The 27,693-nt window shown below is 36.1% G+C and overlaps 1 protein-coding gene across 1 annotated transcript in view; it reads right to left on the bottom strand.

The window, feature by feature from the left end:
* Positions 1-27,693, bottom strand: part of LOC112005715 (MAP3K epsilon protein kinase 1) — a 49,517-nt gene that overhangs the window by 5,199 nt on the left and 16,625 nt on the right. Inside the window, exons 10-19 of the mRNA XM_024038013.2 lie at positions 24,120-24,223; positions 15,360-15,474; positions 14,800-15,195; positions 13,367-13,705; positions 13,223-13,267; positions 3,632-3,826; positions 3,416-3,499; positions 2,781-2,872; positions 2,570-2,653; positions 151-1,031 (exon numbers count right to left, since the gene is read on the bottom strand). Of these exons, the coding sequence (XP_023893781.1) occupies positions 151-1,031; positions 2,570-2,653; positions 2,781-2,872; positions 3,416-3,499; positions 3,632-3,826; positions 13,223-13,267; positions 13,367-13,705; positions 14,800-15,195; positions 15,360-15,474; positions 24,120-24,223 (2,335 nt within the window). The remainder of the gene's footprint in view (positions 1-150; positions 1,032-2,569; positions 2,654-2,780; positions 2,873-3,415; positions 3,500-3,631; positions 3,827-13,222; positions 13,268-13,366; positions 13,706-14,799; positions 15,196-15,359; positions 15,475-24,119; positions 24,224-27,693) is intronic.

Genomic DNA, 27,693 nt, shown 5'->3' with positions numbered 1-27,693 from the left:
TACCTTACCCTGGGGGATAACATATGGGGATACAAGCTGTCCTAATTCCTAATCATGATATGGTTTCAAGGATATAAACCTACAATCCAAATAATGCACTTACCAATCTGAACAGAGTTTAAAACAGAGTAGATAAATGCAGTCAATTACCTGCAAATTCAGCAATCAGAAAATCTAGGTCACCATTTGTTTTCTTTTCATTAGATGCATGTAACAGAGGTAGTACACTCTCATGTCTCTCCAACCCTGGCAGGTGGCGCACATAGTCAAGCTGACCAGAAAAGTGTCGGGAAGGGGGTTCCTTATCCAACAAACTCAGAAGAGGTCGAACTGGCTCTTGCTGACTGGTCACTGTTGTAGGAAACCCATTTGATGCATTTTCAATTACTTTCAAAGGCCGGTCTGTGGATGTCCTATTGGCAGAATTAACAATACGCTGCTGTCTAAAGTCAACGTCAGTTCTAGAAGGATCAATCTTCCATCGGTCTAAGTTGTCTCGTTCTTTAGATGTACTTGCTAAAGGTTCCTTAATTGATAGATTTGTGACTTTCTCTAAAGATCTTGGGTCTGGCAATTTAGAAACAACTGAAGCTTCCATTGCTGCATTGCTAGATTGAGGCCTATCAGGATCTATTGGGAGGTATCGGGAATCTGATTGATTGGGATCCGATCTCTGAGAATGTGAAGTTGAAGCCCGTGAAGCTTCTTGCATTCCAGTTGACATATGATCAATTATTCCATGCCTAACCTTGGGAAGATCATACTGACCAGTTGTGGAAACTGGTGCCTCACATTGAACAGATATCGGATGGCTAGAGTCCAATTGACCAGAACGAGGTCGTTGAGTAGAACCATCAACTGAAACAGAAACAGAAGCTAGTCGAGTTGCCTCGTTTAAGCTGTAAAGAGTGTTGATGAGCCTCTGCAGTATTCCATTCTTTGCAGCTATTCGGCAGAAATCATTTCTAGGGGTTGATCGCTGAAGCTTGAAGACCTGCCACATGCCGTCAATAGCTAGATGAACCATTTCCCTGGATATAAGGAGCTTTATTAGCTGTATTATAAAGAAATATGAAAGAAGAAAAATAGATGGGACAAATAAGAGAGAGGAGAAGATGAAATAGAAGAAAAAAGAAAAAAGAAAAATAGGCAAGTACGTCTGATCTAAACAGTAAATGCAAATAGGACATAAAACAATTAGGCCAACCACGAATAATGTCAAAAATGACATTCTAAAGTAAGATATTACCTTAGCTGAAATAAGCTGCCACATAAATATAATATTAGATCCTCAGAAATTACAACATGCACATCATTGACAGTCAAAAGCCTTTGGGTACAGGTTTCCTTTTACAGAAAGAATCCACATACCAACTCAATTGTGGTCAAAATGCACTAAGTGGTTCGTTTTATTTTATTTTATTTTTTAATTTTAAGTAAAGAAATATTTCATTTAATGAAGGCTACTTCATGTATAAGTTCAATGACAACAGAGGAGTCTAAAGAAATACAAAGAAAAGTATCATGTACAATAAGATAACGACTCAATAAATTCAGCTATGGAAATACTTTTTCTTTTTCCTTTTCTTTTTGATTGGTAAATAAAATTCCTTAAATAAAAAATGTAATTCCAATACACGGTGTGTACTGAAATGATACAAAAGAGTGCAAACGAAGTAGAAAGCATCAGCTAGGAACAACAAAACTAGCTAATGTACAAAGAATCCACAAAATCTAGTAGCCCCACATCCGAGAAGGATGCAAGCATAGAGTTCCACTCGTATAGCGTCTTCAAAAATAAAAATTTCAACTTCGCTATGGAATTACTATTAGTAATTCTGACTCCAAAGCTAAAAGTCAATGTAAGTTTGATATTCATACCAACTATGAGGCTTTAAGGGGCTCCCATGGAGTGACTTTTCCATGGAGGAGTGAATGGCATACAAAGACACAAAAAGGTGGCTTTATTTCTTTAGACAGCAACGTGGAGGCAAGACAATAAATTAATAAATAAATAAATCTTTTTAGAAATATTTTTGTTTATTTAGGTTTTAAAAATAAACCATCAAATGTTTGAAAATATATCTAAAATTACTTTAAAAGTAATAATAGATAGCAAAGAAAATATTGGATTAAAAAAATAATTAAAAATTGCAACTAAGGTAGTTATTCAAATTCTAAGATTTTTGGGTTAATCACCCTCACTTTCTATCTTTGGTTGATTTGGTAACTACATTTTAACAATAATTATAAATAAATAAATAAAATAAAAACATTTTACAAGGTGGAGAAAGCAAGAGCACAAAAACACAGGAGAAAAAAAAAAGTAAAAAAAATTTTTTAAAAAAAAAAAGGGGTGTTGCATGAATAGTTTTTTTGTTTGAGAAGTAAAAAAACAGAGAATGGAAAGTGACACATATTATAATCTAATGAGGGGTTATACTGTTGGTATTAATTGGGCTTGCTCTTTCCATTTCCATAGAATCTCTCTCTTTTAAACCAAAATTAACTTCAATACCTAAAGTTCCAAAACATATATTGTTCTGTTATAGCAAAAACAACCACAAACCTGTACTTTGCATAATCAGGCTCCAGAAATCCAACCAAAACAGGAATTCCACGGCAAGCTATGAACATTTGCAATGTCAAGGAGCTGCACAGAAAGAAGACTCCCCAGTGAATCTTAAACTACTTTAAGAGAGAGAGAGAGAGAGAGAGAGGATACAAGTTGATAAAAAAATTATTTAAAAAAAAAAAAAAACACAATGAGACAGATGTACCTTGACTGACAAAGCTGCTGCAAGAAATTAGCTGCTTCCATTCGAACTTCCCGGGGACGATCATGTATCGCAAAGCTCATTACTAAAGGGATCTATAAAGTAATAAATCAATAACACAGTGGCATCTACAGTAACCAATGTTCTAGTCCATAGACTCAAAAAATCAGGACATTTAGACCCACCACAACAGTATACTTAATACTTACCACAACCCCCCACCCCAAAAAAAAAAAAAAGAAAACAAAAAAAAAAAAAAGGAAAATTATACTTAATACTTACCACAACCCCCCACCCCAAAAAAAAAAAAAAGAAAACAAAAAAAAAAAAAGGTAAAAAGAGTACTCTACTACCACCAACTGAAAAAGAGGCTTTAGCCTCACCCAATAGTCATATCTTCCTCAATTGGAAGATAATATAAAAAGATTTAATCTGCCTTGAAATCCAAAAGAGGATACTGCCCCATTCCTAAGGAAGAATAAAATGTTGCAAGTTATACAAAGAAGTGACATATATTTGATGGAACTAACAATAATTTAAAGCAACCTCTATTTTGGTTCCATCCCAAGAAATTTTTCAAAAATATTAATAATTGTCCAACAAGAGAACATAAAAACCTGAATAAATGTAGTACTTACCAACCCAACAAGACAGGCATTTTCTTGGAAATCAGTATTATCTTTAATTATCTGATTTATAATTTGGAGCACAGCACATATGACCTGTAATCATTCGATGCATTCATAACCACAAATTTAACAATTATCTAAGTTGACAATTCTGTAAAAAAGAGAGAGGGGGGGGGGGGTGCGGGGGGATCTAAATAATAACCAAGTAGCAAGTAACTAACATACACGAGTTTTAGAAACTTCTGTTTTCGAAATGTCAAGCAGTTCCATTAGAGGGAGCAGACCATGCCGGGTAACAAAAACAATTTTCTGCTCAGGGCGTTGGTGAAAGATGGCAATAAGTTTCTGACAAGCAGACACTATCACATCCTCTGATTCGTCAGGTCTCAATGATGTCACTAATCTGCTAAACTCAACAGCCTAGCAAAGGAGGAATATGTTAAACTTTATTTGTTATCCATATTCAAGTGTATTATAGCTGTAAATAAAAAATAAAAAAATGCACTCCATTTCAATATGCATGTGGGGCAGGACTACTCAATCTGTATGGCATATTTTAGTGTAATGGACAATGGATAGAACATTTATACAATAGGAGATAGATTATATCAATCATAAGAAGATGCTATGTTTGTTATTATTATTATTTTAGGAAAGTTAGAAACTCGATCAGTATGAGAAAATTTTAATCTCGCTAGAGAATTATAACTTCAACAGTAGGCAATGAAAGAATAGGGATGAGGTAATAGCAACAATTTGAAGGTTCAGAATGCAAAATAGATAATCATTTTCAGAAACTTAGTCCTAGTCCAACTACCAAAAGCAAAGGGAAATTCAAGATGCCACCCATAGAATTAGACTGAGTGGATGGTGTGTTTGGATAATACATAACTGTAGAATATATTTAATTTCAGAAAAAACTTATATGACTACCATAAGGCCAACTATGCTTTAATGGTATAGTATCATTGAAAAGCACTTCCACAAAATGACTAAATTAAGACAAGGATTTTTTTTTTTTTTTTTTTTTACACAAAAAAAGCTAATTACAACCAGGATGTCAATATAATTGGATAAGATTCAAATATGTCTGTTTGAAGTTGGAGGGCATCAATTGAGGTCACCTGCATACATGATGTTTCATAAAATTATTACTCGTCAAAAAAGAGAATGAAAGTCGCATGAGACGGCATGAACATGCCGATAGAAGGCCTGTACATCAGTCAATGTAGAAATTATTTATTCGAAAAGAGTAAAAAGATTATTTTAAAACAGTGTGTGGTCCTAGTACAAAGGATATATACAAGGTAAGTGAAGGGTTTATGATGTAGGAATCCAAAGAGGAAAGATTTATTTTAATTTAGTCTTCTTTGATTTTGGATTCAAGTGTTTTTTTTTTAAGTTATTACTAGTTAATTAGGTTTATGAGTATTGTTATTGAATTTCCGAGAGTCTAAGTTATTTTTGTAATTTTTATTTTATAAATAACAAGATTTATTGATATCAAAAAAGGGACACCCTAGTACACAGGAAAGTGTATAGGGGCCAAGAAAATCAAGTACAAAAATGATATAAATCAAGAAATTCAAGAAAAGAAGAGAATAATTGGTTTCGCAAAGCAAAAAGCCAATCCACTAAGATTTCAAAGAAAAATAACTTGAGGTCTGATATGGATCTCTCATTATCTTCAAAACACCTACTATTTATTTCCCTCCAAAAACACCACAACAAACAATGGCGAAAAATTATCCATATATGATCATCATTGACTGTTTAAATGATGACCAAACAGACATTGCCAACAAGTTAGGAGCCCCACAACTGGCTTTGGCATATCCCAACTTACTCCAAATATACCCAAAACCATAGACCACAAATCATAGCAATTGGACAATGAAGGAAAAGATGGCCAACTGATTCACCATTACACTTGCACATATAACACCAATCCAATATCCAAACCTTCATTTTTCTTATATTGTCAATCATCAAACATTTCCTCAAAGCAACAGTCCAGACAAAGAAAACCGCTCGAGAGGGGGTCCTCTGCTTTCATATGCTTTTCCAAGGGAAACATAAATCATTAGAGCCCATTAGAAGACAATAATAAGAGCCAACCATGAACCCCTTAGTTTTATATGGTTTCTAGCTCATTTTATCCTCCCCAATCCCCCTTTCAGAAGTTCCATATATGGTATCCATGAAGCTCAACAAAGCCTCCAATTCCCAATCATGGACAGCCCTAAGAAACTTACGTCCTAATGGAGGACTCCATTAGTAAACTTCATAAGCTCAACCACACTTGCCTCATTATCTCGACAAATTCTAAATAATTCAAGATAGCTTATAGCAAGAGGTGTCTCCCCACACCATCGGTCTTGACAAAACTTCACCCTCAACCCATTAACTATTTCATACAAAATATACGAGACAAAGAAGGCCATCCCCGGCTAATATTTTTCCACAAACACCATAGGGACAAGCAATTGAACCAGTACACAAGCCACCCCATGCACATCCATATTTCACCTCCATCACTTGCCTCCAAAGAGCATCCTTTTCAAGCCTAAATCTCCACAACCACTACCCAAGAAAAGCTTCATTAAAAAGTCACAAATTCCTTATCCCAAACCACTGGAAGAAAGAGAAGTACAAACAGTGGCCCATTTAACTAGGTGAAACTTGGGTTCATTCCCTAGAGCACCCCATAAGAAATTCCAGTGAAGTTTTGCAATATGGTTAACCATAAAAGCAGGGATAGGAAATAAAAGGAGGAAATTAGGAGCCAAATTTGATTAAGTAATTTTAATTAAAGTGACTCTACCTCCCTTGGATAAGTACAAACATTTTCATCCCAGTATCCCACTAATCTACTTTGCACCTTCTCCAATATCGGGTTCCATATTGTCTTATCCTAAAATTTTACACCCAAAGGAAGACCCAAATATTTCATTGGGAGAGTACCATGCTTACAGCCAAGGACATTCAATAATATCTCAATATTACGAACCTCGCCGAGGACATTCAACAATATCTTAATGTTATGAACCAATCCCACATGTACCAATTCTGACTTACCAGGAAAACCACTTTATCCAACATTCTTCCAAGAGCTTCCATGACCAAAACAAATAACAAAGGAGACAAAGGATCGCCTTATCTCAAATCTCAGGAGCTCTTGAAAAAACCATAGGGAGAACCATTATTAAGAATAAGAAAACTTACAATAGATAGACAAAAGAAAATCCACCTTCTCCACTTATTAGGAAAACCACTGTGCTCTAACGAATTCATAAGAAAACCCCAATTCACATGATCAAAAGCCTTGTCAACATCTAGTTTACAAAGTAATCCTGGCAGACCAAACTTCAATATATTGTCAAGGTATTCATTAGCAATAAGGATAGGGTCAAGAATCTGCTTGTTCAGAACAAAAGCATTCTGTGAAGCTAAAATCATATCTCCCATGACTATGTGTAGTCAAGTAGATAAAGCTTTCATAATAATTTTATACACCCCCTAACAAGACAAATAGGGTGAAGGTCCCTAACTTCTATTGTAGTAGTTTTTTTTGGAATGCGAGTAATGAAGGTTGCATTCAAGCTTTTTACAAACTGACCTTAAGCAAAAAAAATGGTGAAACAAAGCCATAAGATTTGGTTTGAGAATCTCCCAAAAATACCATGGGAAAACCATCTGGCCCAGGCGATTTGTCACCATTGAAATCCTTAATGACTTCAAATATCTCTATCTCCTCAAAAGGTCACTCCAACCAATTTGCGTTATCTCTGGATATCGTTGGAAATTCCAACACATTTGGAAAATGTCAATCAACTTGCGGCTCAGAATATAAATCCATGAAAAATTGAGTAATACAATCCACAATCAAATTTTTATTGGAAGACAAACTCCAATTAAATAGAAGATTCTTGATACCATTATTTCTTCTATTACAATTGGCCATCTTGTGAAATCTTGTATTGGAATCCCCCTTCCTCAACTACAGTACCCTAGACTTTTGTCTCCAACTAATCTCTTCTAATAAAGTGAACTCAATTTCCTTACAGAAATTTACTCCCTCCGCCCCAGTTTGTTTGTCCTCTATTTTATTTTGGAATGTCCCAAAATATTGACCTGTTTCTAAAAAAAAAAAAAAAATTCATTAATTTACTAATGTTCTTATTATACCCTTACTTTATTTTCAAAACTATATAAAAAGAAAACTAACAAATATTTAAAAAATCAATCTAATTGGGGCATCTTTTTAGTTGGCTCATTAAGAATAACTCTTTAAAAAAAAAACTGATAAATTTATTTAAGGATAGTTTTGTAAACTTATACATTTTTAAAAGGCAGACAAGACAATAAATAATGTTCCCTTAAAAAATTTGACTATTCAAATAGGACAAACAAATTGAAACAGAGGGAGTACCGGTTATAATTTTTCCCCAGCTGTTAGAGGGTGGGTCTCTCCTCTAACATCTAAAGCATTCAAATTACTCCATAACTGCTTCTTCTTAATAGTGACATTGTCAAACTCCCTTTCATTCCACTATTTTAGATCCAATTTTAGATCTAATTTCAAAGCTGCTAACTTCTTGGCCAATATATAGCCAGGAGTCCCTTGAAACAAATAAGATGCCCTTATCCCACCAGCCCTTCACTTTGTATACAAACCTCTCTGCCTTCAACCGCATATTCTCAAAAATAAAAGAATTCACCCTCTCTGTTGGCTCTCGCCTCCAACAAAATTGGAAAGTGATCTGATAAAACTCTAGACAACCTTTTTTTGGGAGAAAAGAGTGAAATTATACACCAAAAGTGGAGAGAAAAGAAACCAATCAATTCTAGATGCTTAGGAGGAATTAGACCATGTGTAAAGGCCCCCTTCCATAGGGATATTCATCAGCCCATGAAGAGAGATGAAATTAGAGGAGCCATACATAATCTAAGAAAAACTTGCAACCCCTAATCTCTCTGATGGAAAATGAGTTACATTAAAGTCGCCTCCCAAACACCATGGCACATACCACCAATTGATAAGTCTTGCCAATTCCTCCCACATTTTTTGACGCTTCTTGCTCCAATTTGGACCATAGACACCTGTGAAAGCCCACTCAAATTGATCACCAACATTTTTAAACATGCAAGAGACCAAATAATGTCTCACCGCTTCCTCCACCTTTTCCACAACCCCTCGATCCTAAATAAGAAAAATACCACCAGAAGCACCTTCAGAACCCAAATACATCCAATCTATATGAGGACAACTCCAAATACTTTAAAAAATTCCTCTGGTAATCCACTCAAGTTTAGTCTCTTGCAAACAAACAATATCAGCCATCCAAGTACACAGTAAGTTACGTATCAAAAGCCACTTTTCCAACTCATTTAACCCTCTAACATTCCAAGATAGCAACTTCAAATTTATTGAGAAACAAGCAGAGCCTTATCTCTACTATTACCACTACACCTTGCTAATGTTGAACCATAAATGCTAGAGTTGAATAGACCCCCCTCGCTCCCTTATTCCTTTTACTCCCGAACTCTTCATTGTCTATTGATTCTTTTCCTCAGCAACCCTTTGGTATAGCTTAGCTTCAACAGTTTGTCATCTATGAGTTGTTGTAGATGTTGCATTACTCAAAAAATTAATTTGTACCGAGACTATTGATACCCAAAGTTCAACAAATTGGTTGCATAGAGTAAGATAGTTCTTCAATTTGTCTTACCGTTTGACCCCCCACTTACCATCAAACCCACATTCCATCCTTATAGAGACATCTAAAACCAAGCCATCTTTAATTCCGTTAGAAACCATACCATTTATAATTGACGAAATTTTTGCCCCAATCTAAGCATTCGGCTTCCCAAAATTCCCCTCGCTTGAATCATGAAATTGACTACCCAAGAATGAAAATTTTGAATTTTGAAAATTTGGAATTAATTGCTTTCCTTTATTACCTCCACCACCTTTGCTCTCCCCCCACCCCCTCCGCCACTACCAACATCAGTGTATTGGAATAACTCTATCAGCACCTCTCCGCTGGTAACGAGACAGTCTGTTTAAGCCTAGATAAATTCTGGGATGGTGGCTAGGCAGCAAGTGACTCTGGAGCAATGGCCTTCCGCAGATTAAATCCAAAGCCTGTCCAACCACTATCCAGTTTGAGAAAAGTTTAAATGCAACCTTCATCTCCTTGATTCCCAAAAAGTCAAATGCAATAGAGGCGAAAGATTTTCGGCCTATTAGTCTAATTTGGGGGGGGGGGGGGGGGGGGGGGGGGGGGGGTGTGGGGGTTGTGTGTGGTTACAAAACTATTGCTAAAGTATTGGCTAATAGGTTGAAAGAGGTAATTGGGGATGTTATTTTGGGGTCTCAAAATGCCTTCATTAAAAATAGGCAGATTCTAGACTTATGTCTCATTGCAAATGAGTGTTTGGACAATAGGCTGAGATCAGGAATTCCAGGCGTGTTATGCAAGTTGGATGTGGAGAAGGCTTATGATCATGTGAACTGGAGTTTCGTTCCCAGAAAAATGGAGAATATGGATTTTTTACCATATATCCACGGTCAAATTCTCAGTTTTGATTAATGGAGTTCCATGTGGTTTCTTTGAGAATTGTAGAGGCTTACGACAATGTGACCTTTTGACTTCATTATTATTTTTTGTTGTTATGGAGGCAGTTAGCAAAATGATGGATAAGGCGGTGACAGAAGGTTGATTGTCTGGATTTAGTGTGGGTACCTCCACAGGTGATCATTTATAGGTAACTCATCTCCTCTTTGCAAATGATACGTTGGTTATGTGCAATGCTAATATCAACCAGATGTTTTTACGCCAGATTTTGTCATGGTTTGAGATTGTATCGGGATTGAAAATTCATTTGTGTAAGTCCGAACTAGTTCCTATGGGAGTGGTTCCAAATTTTGAGATGCTAGTAGATGCTTTGGGTTGTAAGCAGGGCTCACTTCCTATGAAATATTTAGGCCTTCCATTGGGTGAAAAATGGAAAGATAGAGAAGTTTGGAATCCCATAATTGAGATGGCAGGATGGAAAATATTGTATCTATCCAAAGGGGGGAGACTTACTCTCATAAAAAGTACTTTATCCAATTTACCTACTTATCTCCTCTCCCTTTTTCCAATTCTAGCAAATATAGCATACCGTATAAAACAACTTCAACGAAATTTTCTTTGGGGGGTCTAGGAGATGATTCTAAACATCGCTTGGTGAATTGGTCCAAGCTATGCTCACCTATCCAGTCTAGGGGTCTAGCAATTCGAAATTTGAGATACTTTAATGAAGCATTATTGGTAAAATGGTTGTGGAGATTTGGGTATGAGAGAGAAGCATTATGGAGAAGGGTTATAAGGGTTAAACATGGAGTTGAGGAGGGAGATTGGTGCTCTAATTCTATTCCAAGCGCCTATAGGGTGAGTTTATGGAAAACTATTAGTAGTGGTTGGTCTACTTTTTCTCGCTACATTCAGTTTCAAATTGGAGATGGGACTAGAGTGAAATTTTGGCATGATGCCTGGCATGGGGATAATCCTTACGTGTTTTCCAGATTTATTCAAAAACAGTAATGATAAGGAGGCTCATGTGGCTAATCTCATGCAGTTTCCTAACGGGGTTCATTTTTGGGACTTAGAATTCCTGCGAGAAATTCATGATAGGGAATCAGATTCTTTGTCTATTTTTTGGAATGTTATATATGGAGTCTCATTGAGAGGTATTGGTGAGGATAAGATGTGTTGGACACCTGCTAAGAGCAAGGGCTTTGAGATAAGCAATTACTATCAAGCTTTGTTGGGTAAGTATTTGGAAGCAAAAGGTGTTGATTCTCTCCTTCCAAAATTGAGTTTTTGGTTTGGACTGCAGCTTTAGGAACTATCTTGACTATTGATAATTTATGTAAGAAGAAGGTGTTGATTCTAGATTGGTGTTATATGTGCAAAAGTAATGGAGAATCGGTAGATAATCTTTTACTACATTATCATATTGTTTATGAGTTGTGGTCTATGGTGTTCACCTTGTTTGGTATCCACTGGGTGATGCCAAAGACTGTGGTCGAGCTCCTTGCTTGATGGCAAGGAAATTTTGGTCATCATCTTAATGGTGTTATTTGGATAATTATCCCTCATTGTTTGATATGGTGCATTTGGCAGGAGAGAAACAATCAGTGTTTTGAAGATTCTGAAAGAACTATAGCTAATTTAAAACTTTTCTTCTTTAAAGCTCTATCGGACTGGATGTCTCTCATAGGAAGTCATTCTATTTTCTCGGTCTATGATTTGATGGATGCTTGTAATTTATATATTTGATTATTTTGGTCCCCTGCTATATATTTCTTGTATACTCGGGTGAGTCATTATTAAGTATTTGAATAAAATTTCCTTTACTTATCAAAAATTTTCCTTCCAGCACCACAATGAAGCCTTTTTGACAACCATGCAAAAGCTCTGAGATCATTAGGAAAGAACCACGAGCAATGGAACCCAATGCAGAATGAAAACTTTTTCTCCTTCCCTAAAGGTTCGCGCAAATTGTCCAGGAGATACATTGGACATGAGGTCCTCAACAATGGATAGAAAATGCTTTGCACTCTCTTTGGCCATGAACGCTAAACGTAAAGAGTCCGTACTTCTCTCATAAATACGTAACATGTAAAAAGTACCTCCGTCTTCAACAGAAAATTCAAAATTTTTTGACTCAACAAAGAAGAAAATGGCACCTCCCATTACAACAGAGAAGAAACTAGAAAAGACAAAATTTGATGACTAATCCGAGGTAGCCAGGCCTCGTTATGGCTAATTCAAGGTAGCCAGGCCTTCATTTGGGAGATGGAGACAAAAACAAAAGTCTGACCAAAGCTTGATTTCAAATAATTGGTTTATTTTTGTAATTACTGGGATTTCCCTAGGCATTTAGAATTAGGTTTCCCAGGTCAGTTCTTATATAAAAAATAAATAAATAAAAAGGTTTCCCAAGTCCATTAGGAATTAGGTTTCCTAGGTCAATTAGAACAGGGTTTCCCAAGTCAATTAGAATTAGGGTTTAGTAGCCTATATGAGCACAATAATGTCCTCTATAAAGACGAATTAGTTTGACGATGAATAAAAATTTCTCTAGAAATACTCCCAATGGTCTGTTTAGAGGTTCTCTCTTCAATTTCCTGCTCTTCAATTTTTAGGTTGCATTTTTTTGGTTAGTCCTGCATTATTTTACAATTTAAACCAAAAAAAAAAGGAAAAAATGGTCGAACAGAATAAAAATGACAGGTAAAAATAGAATTAGTAATATTGATCATAAAGTTAAAGCAGAGAATATAACTTAAACTGATTTGCAAAAAGAGATCCACAGCCCCAATTAGTTTGGAATGAGAATTCATGTAGCCAAACTTCAAATCAGATGCTATGAAGATATAGTAGTGTTGAGTTGAATTGAACAGCTAACAAGGGACACATATAAGTATATAACCCTAACTGTTATGCGCAACAAAGCAGTATCAAAATGGATTTAAGGATGTTACTTTAAGCACATTAAAACTAAACAAGAATTAGTCAATAATGCAGCCTTGGCACATTAAAAACATCACTTTTCATGAAATTTGATTACTCCAACTCTGAAGAGAATCCAACAATAAACTAATTTGCAACAGAATCAGGGAGAAAACATGGAGAATGCAAATCAATATTAACTTTAAACTACTTTATATCATAGTAATCAAGTTTAGCACAGAAACAATATCAATAACCAAGAAATTACACAGGCAAATTAGGACCTATTGTTCAAAAAATTCCTGAGTACCTGGAGGGGAAAAAGATTTTCTCCGGGCAATCTGTCATCAAACACCTGTTAAACAAAAATACACAAAAAAACAGAAAGCATTAGGATTAATAAATGAGGACAAGAGGCATGTATGGAAACTTATACCACATGGTCTTAACATACCAAACTTTCAATACCCATAACATTATCCTCAACAACACCCATTATTAGGCGTAATAGATCACCGCCACCATTAGCCTGCTCCATTTCATTCTCCATTTGTTTTTGAGCAATTGTAGCCCTCAACTTTGTAGCCAGGTCATTTTTCCCGGCATCAGCTACTGATACATTGGCTTCATTCAAGTATGATGTTGATGTTGATGCTGATGTTGATGCTTCAGCAGCCCGATCCTCCAGATGTTTATCCAATGGATGAAATAGATCATCCAAGGATGCATCTCCAGGAGTGTCACTAAATCTACTTAGCTCATTCTCCCCTGAAGTGACTGACATCTTTGCAGCCTTCAAAAGTGGCAGTTATATAACCATGAGATTCGATTTACTTATTCATTGAATTTATTATACATTCATATCAGTGGAGACAAGGTAGGACAATAGCAGGTGATGATAATTCCAAGCTCGTTATGAAACTTGATCCTAAGTCTGGGGTACAACCATAACTAGACTTCACCTAAATGCAAGAAAAAAATGTGAAAAGCAACATTCAACTCAAAAAGCCCAGGGTATTAAAAAGATTATAAACTACAATATATAATATATTTAAAAATGAAGCAATTTGACTTTTAGTTGACCTCATAATATAGTACCACATAAGCTCTTGAGGCCTCACGATTTTACACATCATTATTTCAATTTTTTTTTTTAATTGAGTTCATATTATATTCTATATTTAAATCCTACATTAGAATCTAGCAATTCATATTTTATTTAAATATTATAATATATAGTTCCATATATAAACACAATCATAATAAATGTCTAATGCTAGAATATATAGTTCCATATACATATACAATTATAATAAATGTCTATTACTAACTACAATAATTATCATATTTCATAGTTAGAAAAAAAAAATTTTAAAAAAAAAAAAATCATATCATGTTAAAGTTTCCCAGGAATTGCACCGGTTACCAACTAGTATAAAATGAAACTCAAAGATGATAAAATCAGGGGAAATTTTTTGACAAGCTCTGCAACCATAGCAGATATAACAATCAGAGAATTAGAGGAATAAGTTTCTTAATTAAATAAGACATGAGAGGATGGTCAAAAAAATCAACCACAGATAACAGCAGAAACACCATAAAAAATCTTCCAGAAAATCACTGCCAGGCATTTTCACTTTAGGTCCATTAGACAGTACACACAATCACCAAGTAATATACAAGTAAAGCAATGAAGTATGAGGACACCTAAACAAAATGAGCCAAATGAATTCAAGAGAAGTGAATCAAATGCAAGCCTTTTGCAGGTATGGAACAGTAGTTGGTGCATCTTATAACAATAACCACTCATTCGTGTGTAACAAAATAATCAATAAAATGCCAAGTAACTAATCAAAATGAATACAGCAGTAAATAGTACAACCTTACCCTTTGAAAATTATTAACTTGACTTCTTTGTCCAAAGCCCAACGATCTATTCCCAACATGGGTAGAGTTTCCTTTTCCTCCATGTTTTTCAGTTACAACCTTCCTTCTTGATTCAGGGGATCCCATATCACCATTCATCAGCACTTCCCCATGGGCACTAGTATGTGGTAGCTCATGAAGCTCAGTAGGCTCAGAGGTAGCCTCCTCCCTGTTAGAAGATTGTTGGCCGGAAGCAGCTTGGAGGGATGACTTTTCATGGATGGCAAAGGTGGGAACTTGATCTGAATCTTCTAGATGAGCTGCCCTTTCCTCAATATTATTAGTATCTGAAGCATGATCTTGATCAGACTTGCTCATATCAGAAACCTCAGTTGATAACTCGCCTTTCCTAGAATCCTGGAATTCAGAATTTTAAGGTCACTAACATAGTAGAAATAGAATTCAATTGCTTCAAGCAAATACTATGAGCAACTAAATTCAATAAAATTCTAATCTTTAACAAAAGCCTATAATTTTCCCAGAAGAAAAGGACCAAAAAAAAAAAAAAAGGTTTTTTTTACAGCTTTAGTGTCGGGATCAGCTACTTCCACTTTCTCAACAGAAGGACTTTCACCAGATCTCTGATTATCTCCATTAGAGATCTCTGCATCCATTGAAACATCTTCCTGTATATTTCTGTACCCAAAAAAAAAAAAAAAATGTAATCAACACAACCATCACCTATGCTATCTTCTCTTCAGTCTATCAGAAAATGCAAAAACCTATTACGCTTAAAATCAGATGTAAAACAGGAGTTGTTTGGATGAAAAGGTGTTTTAGGGTATGTTCGATAATAACCCTAACACAATATATTATTTATATATATATGGGTACAGTACAAAACCTATGGTTCTGCCCCTAACATAAAACTGCCCCCTCAAGCTAGAGAGTATATATCATGCAATCCCAGCTTGTTACATAATAAATCTAAACGAGATTTACATAAATCTTTGGTAAAAATATCAGCAATTTGAACTCTTGTAGACATGTATGGAGTAACAGTTACACCATCTTCTACTTTCTGCAGAGTAATGTGGCAATCTACTTCTATGTGCTTAGTAACTTAGTTCACTCATGGAACATTGGATTGGAAGCAACATGAATTGCTGATTGATTATGACAATTCATAGTCATAGGCACCTTCACAATGAAATTTAATTCCTCTAGTAAATGCCTAATCCACATAAGCTTGCATGATGTATGTGCCATGGCTCTATACTCCGCCTCTATGCTAGATTTGGCTACAATAGTTTGTTTCTTGCTTTTCCAAGTGATCAAGTTTCCTCCTAGAAATGTGCAAAATCCAATAGTGGATTTTCTATCTGAAGGTGATCCTGCTCAATCTACATCTATAAATGCTTCCACTTGTAGGTGACTATTAGCTTTATACAAAAGACCATGACCTGGATGTGCTTTAAGATACCTCACCATCCGAATAACTGCCTCCCAATGTAAAAGGCAAGGAGCTTTCATGAACTAGCTCACAACACTAACTACAAATGATATATCTAGACGATAATTTAACTTACTAACCAAACGACGATATCTCTCAGGATTAGATAATAGCTCCCCTGATCTTCATACAACTTAACATTATGATCAATAGGGGTCACCACTGGTTTGATCCTATCCTAGCAAGCCTGTTTCTTTCAAAATATCCAAGACATTTTTTGTGATAAAATGATGCCTGCTTTAGATCGTGCTACCTCAATACCCAAGAAATAACAAAGTTTGCCCAAATCCTTAGTTCAAAAGGAGTTTTGAAGGTATCTCTTCAAATCATCAATACCCTTTTTGTCATCATCAATGATTATAATATCATCAACATACATGATCAACAAAATCTTTCCACCTGCAAAGGTATGAGAAAACATAGAGTGATTAGATTGGCAACGTCACACTCCAAACTTTAACATTGTTTCACTAAATTTGCCAATCCAAGCTTTGGAAGATTGCTTAAGACCATAAATAGCCTTATGCAGCTTGCACACACCTTTCCAGACTACACTTAAGTTACAAACCCAAGTGGTTGCTCCTTATACAGCTCTTCCTTTAAATCCTCATTCAAGAAAGCATTTTTAATGTCTAATTGAAATAATGGCCAACCCAAAGTGGCAGCTAAGGGGATCAAAATCCTAATAGAAGAAATTTTAGCAATAAGTGAGAATGTCTTAGTATAGTCAACACCGTTTGTCTAGTTATACCCTTTGGCAACCAAGTGAGCCTTCAAATGCTCAATAGAACCATCACCAAGTACTTCATAGTACCCAACAACAACCAACAGTAGTTTTCCTTGGAGGAGGAGTAACTAAAGACCAAGAAGCATTTTGAGACGGAACAAACATTTCTTCTTCCATAAAAGACTTCCAACCAGGTATGGACATAGCCTATTGGACAGTCTTAGGAACAACAATAAAATTCAAGGAAAAGGTAAAAGCATAGAGAGATGGAGATAAATGGCCATAAGAGACAAACTGAAAGATAGGATGAGTGGTACAAGTATGCTTACCTTTGCGCAGAGCAATTGGAAGAGAGTCAAGGTCAGGAGGTGGATCACTAGGTGGGGAAGAAGTCTCAGTTGGATTTCTACCAACAACGATACACATGGAGTAGTTTCTAAGGAGGAGATTCAGAAGGAGACACATGCGGTAAGCGACGAAGACAAGGAAGAGATCTACAACTACCAACCGAAGGAGAGAAATAGGATTGAGACTTATCAAAAGTAAACATCAGCACTTATGAAACGACGACGAAGAGTAGGTGAGTAATATCTATAGCCCTTCTAAGTGCGAGAATACCCAAGAAAAAACACATTTGATTGATCCAAGATGAAGTTTATCAATCCCTGAACACTACCAAAGGTTTTAGGAGGTAAATGAAACAAACGTGGGAGAGAACAAAATATAGGATCTAACCACCCAGAATAGTGGATGGCATGCTATTAATCAAGTGACAGGCAGTTAACACAGCATCACTCCCGCATGATCTAGGAAAACACATGAAATAATAGGGCACGAGTGACCTCTAACAAATGATTCATTTTACATTCAACAACTCCATTTTGTTGTGAAGAATAAAGGCATGAAGATTGGTGAATTATATATCATGATCGTCAAAAAATTGAGAAAAAGATGTATGAAAATATTCACGAGCATCGTCAAATCGAAAAAATATGAGGTGAAGCATTAAATTGAGTCTCTATTTCCATAAAAAAAATATATATATATATATATATGATTTGAAAATTGAGTACAATTATTGCTTCCATTCATAAGATAAAGCTAGGTGACCCTAGAATAATCGTCAACAGAAGTGACAAAATATCTAAATCCCAACAATGAGGGAGTGCTTATTGGATAACAAATATCAGAATGAACTAAATGAAAAAGGACTACTAACACAACTCTCACACCGATAGACAAAAGGCACCACATGCTGCCTACCCAATTGTGATGCCTCACATTGTAAGGACGCAATTGGACAACATGACAGAACTAACAACTTCAAATTCTTGAGAAATGGATGACCAAGGCAACAATGATGCTGAAGAGGTGAGATAGAAAACTGAGAAGCCACCAAATTGGAACAATCACGCTAATCCAGGTTATAAAGTCCACCGGCCTCATGCCCTCCACCAAAGAATCTTCCCCATCTCGATATCCTAAAAGATACAGTGTGTTGATAAAAAAATGGCAACACAACTCAAAATTTTAGCAAGCTTACTAATCAACAAAAGACTAAAAGGGAAGTCAGGAATATATAAGATAGACAAAATAGAGATTAGGACTCAGATTGAGAGTGCCCAAACCAGAGACTTTAGTGGCTGAGCCATCTGCCATAGTAACATTGGAAAGATTGCTAGAATGCTCAAGTTAGAGAGTAAACCTGAGGTACCAGTCATATAGCACCTGAGTCAATGACCTAAGGTTACTGAGTAGCAAGACAAGCAATGGAAGTACCTTGTTGAGCCAAAGTAGTTGTAGAGACAAACCCAACATAATTAGAACGCATAAAAAAGAGGTGATTGTACTCTTCCTCAGGGATAGAAATTACTCTGGACGTTGATGAGCTGAGGGTTTACCCCACAACTGCCAACAAAAATCTACCGTATGATTCTCACCATGACAATAAGTGCACTTGCGTGGGCCACATCCTCCACCACGACCCCCTTCCCCTTGGTCATGACCTCTACGGCCTTGACCCCATAGCCTTACCCTCCACAACCACCTCTACTACTCCCCATAGAAGTGGCAAAAGCATATTTATCATCAAAAGGTAATGTAGCAGTACTAGGGTAAGGTAATTGAGCAGTACTAGAGTCAAATAATGTGGCATGTCTAAGCCTACGAAAAACTTCACTCAATGAAGGAATGTCCTCACTAGCCAAAATTTGTGATTTTACCTAATCCAAATTTCTAGGTAAGCTAGAGGATGCGAGCAACATGCATATAATCTCTCTATTTCTTCATAGGTTTAATATCAAAGGAGATTGGTTAGTAAATACTGAGTTCTTCACATATACCTTTAAACTTGTTATAATAGTCTTCTAAAGAGAAATCACTAAGAGTAGTAGCATTGGGGGTGTAAAACCCCCAAAATGCTATTTTACGTCCTCACATGCTCAAAACCTTGTTTAACCGGGTTGCTATTGCTAAAACATTTTAGCAACCGTGAACAGTGGCCTCTTATATATACAACCCACTATAGCTTAGAATGTAAAAATTTTTATAATATTTTATTTTCTCTTTTCCCAAATAAAGATAAAACATCTCCTCTCTCATCTCTCATCTGTCTCCATGTCTCATCAGTGGTGTGTTTGGGTTGCCTGGCAGTGGTGGGTTGCTTGCCAGTTTGGGTGTGGGCTTGCCAAATGTTGCTCTGTTTGGTTTGTTTCAAAGAGATAATAACAAAGAGTAAGAGCAAGGAAGAGAGAGAGACAATAAATAAATGGTGGTGGTGGTGGTGGAAGGTTGTTCTGGGTTTGGGTTTGTGTGATGGGTGGTTGAGAAAGAGAGAGAGACAGAGGAAGAGAGAGAAGAAAGTTGGCAGAGGAGAGAGAGAGGTTAGTTTTATATTTATTTTATTAGGTAGTTTATATTATTTTATTGGGTTGTACGTAAAAGTAATAGCTGGGATGTTAGGTATATCGTTAAATGGGTTGGTAAAATAGATAAAGTAATATTTGAGGATGTAATATAGGTCTTTTTTTACACCCTCATATGTGAATGCTCTAAAAAGTTAGGGAGAAATAAGTTTGATGAAGATGCTAAATACAATTCCATGGCTTGTTCCCACGCAAGTTTAACAATGGGTAAGAAAACCAAACTACAAGTAATCTTAGACTTCATGCTATTCCACAAGCAACTCCTAATTTGTGCATCATCCTCTATCTAATCAGCATATTTAGAATCCATAGACACAAGGGGGTCACTAACCACATAATCGAACTTCTTTCTACCAAGAAGATTTACATTGTGCATAATTACTCCCATCAAGGCAAATGGATGTAATTGAAAGCATATCAAGAGATAAAATAAAATGAGGTTAAACACCAACTTTCAAATCTATAACAATAAAAACTTATATAAAAGAACCAATTAACAAATAACAATAAGCCAATGGACCCATGGAGAGCAACTAAAACCGTGAATCAACAACCACAATTAAACAAACTCAACCACCAAATAAGTCTAACATCCCAGAGTTGTCAACAATCAAACCAATACTCAACAACAACAACAAACACAACTATTGATAGCAACCAACAAAGGAACAAAAACTAATAAAATCATTATTGGCCAAAGAAATACACCAGAGAAAAACCTAACAAACCAGATCAGAACCATAGACTAAAGAATCCGGCAGCGGCGCGAGGTAGAAGCAAAGGCTTGTGGCTAACATGTGTCACTGGAGGGAGGCGGTGACCTGAACTGTGACTGAATCGCCAGAGCTAGGGAGGAGAATCGAGGCTTGGTCTGGTTGTTGGAGCTTGTAATGGTGATCATTGTCAACAATGAAGGTGGCTGGCAGCAGAAAAGAGGTGGGTTGTGGCCGGTGGGGTTAACAGCAGACTAAGGACTCTGACACCATTTTTTTGGATGAAAAAGTGTTTTAGGGTTTATTAGTTAATAACTAGGAAGCACAAGTGCAGATTCGAGTGCAGGTACGGTGCAGCACAGCGTGGTGACACAACAATTTTTGAAAAAGTAAGACAGGTGTGACAGGATACATTTATTAATTAATTATTAAATATATTTTTATTTATATTTTCTGTATATTGTTAAACATTTTTTATATTATATAAAATAAATATTAATGTATTATTACTGTTATACTATAAATTAATATGTAAACAAGGAACCTTCCATGAAGGTTCCTTTTAGCACTTTATGTCATTTCATAGCTCCTACACGTGTGAAAGACCATTTACTCTTATTCAAAGCTCAAACTCTCAGTCTCCTCTCTTTCCTCATCAGACCATGATTCTTAGTGATCTCTTCTCCTCTTATTCTCATCATCATCTTCTTCTTTCTTTTTATTTTTTCACCTCCTCTGTGCTAGAGCGATATAGCAATCAAAGAATGAGAAAGGCTGTTTGTGAGTTGTGACCCAGCAAAAGGAGAGAAGAAGGGAGAAACTGCTGTAAAAATTAAAAATAAAATAAATAATTTAAATTCATGGGGACATGCATGCAGCCGCATCACACACCACACACAGCGTCCCCAAGAGTCTGACACTGGTGCGGCAACCAGATTGCCACACCCATGCTTCCTAGGTTTATAACCCAAACACATATTATTTATATATATGGGCATAGTAGTAGACTTACAATTCTGCCCCTAACATTATACTAACTCATAACAGGCAATAAGGAAAACTATGCCATATACTAAGTCCTCACACAAAAAAGGTGCCCTGGGCGGGCATGCAAACATCTGCGACAAAGCAGGTAAACCCTGTAAACACTACACCACAATGTCATCATTTGACATGAAACCATTACTAGACTCCACAAGTGAGAAGGACAATCATAGGAACTAAGAACAAACCACACCTACCAGGTTCTCACCTTGGTATTATTTTCAGCCAGCAATTGGTCAAATGCTAAGATTTTAAACTCTTCTGCCCACAATGCTTTCAGCATAACCAATGAGCCACATATCAATGTATAAAAATTATTGCAATGCTAGGTCAATAAGTCACCAGACAAACTACTACAATATAGTGAACCACCTGGGAGCCTTGACAACATTACATCAGTTGAAAGAGAGGGCCCGGGGGGGTGGGGGGGGTGGGTGGTGGTTTGTGTGGGGGGTTTGGTGTTGAGGGGGTTAAAACGTTCTTTTTGCCCATGAAATATAATAAATGTTCTATTTTGTCTCAAACCTTTTAATTTTCCATTTTCATCCCTTGAAAATTTAAAATTGTCAAACAGTTTGTCCCTTTATCCACACTTGCATTAAATTTTAATAGTTAAATGATTAAATTCACCACAAGCCACAGCCATGAGTTCCTCAAACACCCTCCATGCACCAACCTTCTCACCCTTCTCCATATTTCACAGCTACTGCACACCTCCATAATCGCTTTTCCTTCATCCCAGAAGGCCATAACCATTTACCCAACAAAGCATGGTTAAATGTTACTGACTTCCTATTTCCAAACTGCCTTTAGCAGTTGGGAGTGCACACCAAATCCACCCCATCAAATGAAGTTTCACCTCTTCACCTATACCACCCCAAAGAAAGTTTTTCTGCAATTTCTCAATCTTATTTGCCACACTAACAAGGAGAGATAATATGTAGGCAAAGACGATAGTGTACGCTTCAATAACATTATCCACCCCCTTTGGGACAAATACAGTTTCTTCCCACCTAATAATTTGTGTTCCATCTTCTCTATAAGAGGATTCCATACCGATCATGCCAACATTGCCTTGAAGGAGCAGACACCCAATCTTACAACAAAGGAAACCTGCAAGCTCTGACACATTCCAAACCTCACCAACAGGAACTATGTCACTTGTAGGTTTATCTTAAGACCTGTCACATCTTCAAAACAAGTCAACATCATTCTAATATAAAGAAATTGTTAAGGATTAGCATCACAAATCAAGATTGTATCATCAACAAATAATGAATGAGAGACGCAGATCAGCAACATCAAAGCCAAATATGAAACCTCGAATGAAACGTCCCTCCTTAGTTCTCAACACTCTACTCACAACCTCCATCACCATAATGAATAACAAAGGGGATAATGGATCACTAGTCTTAAGCCCATCAAACTGCAACCTTATTCAAAGACAAAAAACTTTATCGGTTGAACTAACTAGAACATACTTAAATGTCCTCATTATTAATCATTTATACTTTAATTGTGTGAAAATCATTTTCAAGGTTAGAGACACAATTTCAAAAAGGGTTTGCACACATATCGTTTTGTGCCATTCATGTTTCCTTTTCTAATAAAATTTTCAATTATCAAAAAAAAAATTATACAGTTTTGAACTACAACTGAGATGCATTCTAATCAAACACATGCAGTAAATACAAGCACAAAGCCTCAGAGTAATTAGCATTTTAATATGTTTGTAGTATCTCCATGTAGCACTACCAATGTAATAGAACAGATAAAAATTATCACACCACATGGTACCGTAATAGAGTAATAACCTCAGCAACAAGGAGCCACATTACATTTTATTCCTCCAAATATCAGCTTTATTCACCACCAATCCCCATTACTTTACACAAGAAGAGCCTCAAAACCCTAGAACCAAATTGATACCATCTAAAAGAAACCCAAATCTATACAGAAACAAATTGACACCCATATTAATATTTATTAAAAAAGCATAGAAGAATTACAGAAATTAAAATAAATTGACCCATAAGAAAAATTAATTACCTAAACATCAGAGGCAACACATAAAATACAGTGCATCACACTTCAATTGAAATATTTAAAATATAAGAACAATATCAATTATTACAGCTACAACACCCATCCAAAAGTCTCATAAGTGGATACCTCTGTATGTGTATGTACAAGAACGAGTATGTTTTTGTGTGGGGGCCTATGTCCACATGTGTGTAATCAACATGTAATTTTAAATGAAAACTTATTTATTTTCCATTGATACTAAACCATCCTAACTCTTTTAACAAAATAAATGAACTACAGGTGATATTGTTGATCACATGGCCAAGAAATGCATGAATGATACAAGGATTTGCTCCATCAAAGACACCAAATAAAATGAACTTCACAACTTCTACCTTAATGTTCCACTATGACGGAGAGAAGATTGCAAGGCACGCCTAGAATTTTGTATCCAAGGATGAGAAAGCAGTGTTTTCGCATCAGGCCTTTGCCTAGCATCCTGAAATATGTAACTAAATCTCAGAGAACATATTTACCAATAAATCACACATCATCTAGTCATTCAGTCTAATCAACTAATTGTATTCCGGTTTGCACATATATATCTCAGCAGTTCATAGACCACAACAAAAATTAACAACAGAGCAGAACAATTGCAGTTTTGAGAGTATGTTTGGACCAGCCAAAGTAAGTTTAAGGAGGGTGGGGACTAGGCAGAAGGTGTCTCAGACTTAGGAGGTAGGTTTTTTTTTTTTTTTTTTCTTTTTTAGTAACAAAGTTTTATTGACAGAAAAAGGATTGCAAGTACACAAGGGGATATACCATGGAAACCAGTCTACTACAATAATGCCTATTTTCCGTGAATTATCTGTAGGCAGGATCTTACCTAAAGCTGCAGCCCAGGAAAAGAACACAACCCTAGGAGATCTCCAAATAATTTTCCAAGGTAACAACATGAGATGAGACATAGACAACGAACGGTAACATCCTCCAACCTCAAATCCACGACACTCCACTGGCCTCCAACAAAGTTTGTCTTCCCCCCTTCCACTCATAGAAGTAGAATAAATTAATTCCATAACAACACACAAAGGCTTCTACTCCCAACTTTGAACTAGTAGAGAAATGAACATCCCAATGAAGAATGAATTACAGAATGGCATAAGATCCACTATGGAAGAATCTTTATCATGATTAATACGGAACAACTCCAAAAAGGCCTCTTAAAGTGGAGAATCACCACACCACAAATCATGCCAAAACTTCACTCTAGTACCATCACCCAAATCAAACTAAAGGAACCTGAAAAAAGACCTTTAGTCCCGTCCTATAGACTTCCAAAGAACACCATAAGGGCCCAAACTTCAAAAGAACACCATAGGGCCCCAGACGACTTTAGTACACCAATCCACCCAATGACTCCCATATTTCACCTCAATGACTTTCTGCCAGAGTAACTCCCCCTCAATTCCTTATCTCCACAACCACTTCCCTAATAAAGCTTGATTAAACCTTCAAAAATTTAGGTGGTAGTTCCATTTACCATTCTTAAATTAAAGCTGTGTATGTATCAAAGATAGGAATATTTACTTACTCACCCCCTTGACATTCAAGTCTACACATACTCAAAGATAGTAAGAGAAAATTTCTATGAGCAGAAAAATGTAATAACTAAGTATCGTTGAATTAACAATAAGGAAGCCTGTGACCTTGGGGAAGATGGTTTTAGGTATTGGACCTCTTGGATCCTTGAAGAAGGCCCAATTGGTTAAAGGGTTGAGGAAAATGGAGAATGAGAAGATCAAGTCTTTAACCGGAAGCCAATGAGCACTAGATCAAAGAGCACTTCCTCCTCCCACAATGATGTGAAGAAGAGTAAGGTCATGGGTTCACGACCTACTAGGTGCATGTGTAACTTACCAACATATAAAAAATAAAAAGGAAAACATTTTGATAAGTAATAAAAATATATTAAAAAGAAGAAGGGTGTCACCTGAGTATACAAGAAGTATACATCAAGGACAAAAACAAATCAAGTGCATAAAGTACAAAAGTCCATGAAACCATGGAATGAAGAAAAAGAACAAAAGCCTAACACTACAACCCAATCCAAAAGAGTCTTAAGGAAGAAGAGTTTAAAATCTTGGAATCCAATATACCTTCAACAAATGATGAAGATCATATGAGATGGAAGTTGACGAAGAATGGGGATTTTGACATCCATTCGTTTTATAATAAGTTGCGAGGTCTTCTTCCGTTGTCTTTCCTTGAAAAGGTATGTAGAAGGTTAAGGCACCTCGGCGCTTCTTTCTTTGTTGGACTGTAGCTTGGGATAAAATTCTTATAGGTGATAATTTGCGGAGCAAGGGTTTCAATTTTGTTGACTGGTGCATTATGTGTCGTTGTTGTGAGGAGACAATGGAGCATTTGCTGCTACATTGTGAGAAGGCTCGTCAATTATGGAGCTTTGTCTTTAGATCTTTTGGGATTTTGTGGGTTTTAGAAAGATCAATTGCAGATTTTCTTTTTGGTTGGTGGAATTGGTTAGGGAAGCACTCATCTAAAATTTGAAATTTAGTTCCGTTGCGTTTAATGTGGTGTATTTGAAGGGAGCGTAATTAGCAAACTTTTGAGGACGTGGATAGATTCGATGACCAATTGCTTGCTTCATTTAGTGGTTCTCTTTTTGACTAGTCTAGGGCTTGGAGACTCACATCTAGTAATTCTCTCTCTTTGTTCCTTATTTCTCTCCTTCTTAATTAATTTTCTTCTTTGTTCTTTCACTTTTCTCTTTTTTGTAATCTTCAGTTTGCTCTGTGCATAAAGCAGCTTTTTTAATATACGTCTTTCTTACTTATCAAAATAAATAAATAAATAAAAGGGAAAATTCAATGCATCATTTTTTTTTGATAAGTAAGAAGAAAATATTATTAATAAAGGAATAGCAAGAAAAACACAAAGAGTTCACGGTAGTGAACAAAGACAAAAGGAAAAAAAAAAAAGACACAAGCAGCCACTAAGCTATTCTTATAGACGAAAGAAAATCCATAAGGATAAAACAATCCAAGAAACCCCAACACCGAGACCAATCAGAGAGGGTCCATTGGCATAAATCTAATAACTGAACCACAGTTTTCCCCTCATCCTCAAAAGACCGCCAATTCTATTCAGTCCAAATAGTCTACATTAAACAGCCTAGAACCAAATTCCAAATAGATGGGCTACATGTGAGGTGCCCATCCTGTAATTTAGAAAATCAAAGGCTCAAGGATTAAGCATAGAGGCAAAAGAATCCACAAAAGATTGTTAAAGGTCTAAGTTGAATACTTCATTGCCTGACCAAGTTAAAACTGATTCCCATCCATAAGTTTCATGGTGTTAGTCTAATGCTTAACTTATTTTAGTTGAATTTCCTTTAATCTCAATTCAAAGACATTAGTCATTAGGTAGTTTTAAAATTTTCTGGACATGAACTGTAGATATGATCCATGGATCTTATTCTATTCTATATGGATTCATGGATCTTACTCTATGTGGCCTTCATTTGTTTAGAACTTGCTTTAATCGATGCACTTTCCATATTCTGCAGCTTATAACTAGAATTCTCCATCTAAAAGCATAAGAGCATTAGCATATTTTGGGTGTAAACCCCCCCCCCCCCGGTTGCTATTTTACCAAGACACTAAAAGAGGGCTTTACCCAGGTATGGGTATCTAAAATATTTTGCCAACCGTGAATAGTAAGGTTTTATAGATGCAACCTTACTATCTATTCATGGGTTGTAAAAATAAAAACACATATTTTAATCTATAGTTTATATTATTTGTTGGTATAGTTTATATAATTTTAATGAGTTGTATGTAAAAATAGAAACTCGGATGTTTGGTGGATTGTAAAATGGGATGGTAAAATAGATAAAGTAGGTTTTGAGGATGTATAATAGACACTTTTTTGCATCCCCAGATGCTA

The sequence above is a fragment of the Quercus suber genome, unplaced genomic scaffold (assembly GCF_002906115.3).
Source record: "Quercus suber isolate HL8 unplaced genomic scaffold, Cork oak 2.0 scaffold_100, whole genome shotgun sequence".
Lineage (NCBI taxonomy): Eukaryota > Viridiplantae > Streptophyta > Magnoliopsida > Fagales > Fagaceae > Quercus > Quercus suber.
This window is presented reverse-complemented; position numbering and strand designations above follow the sequence as displayed.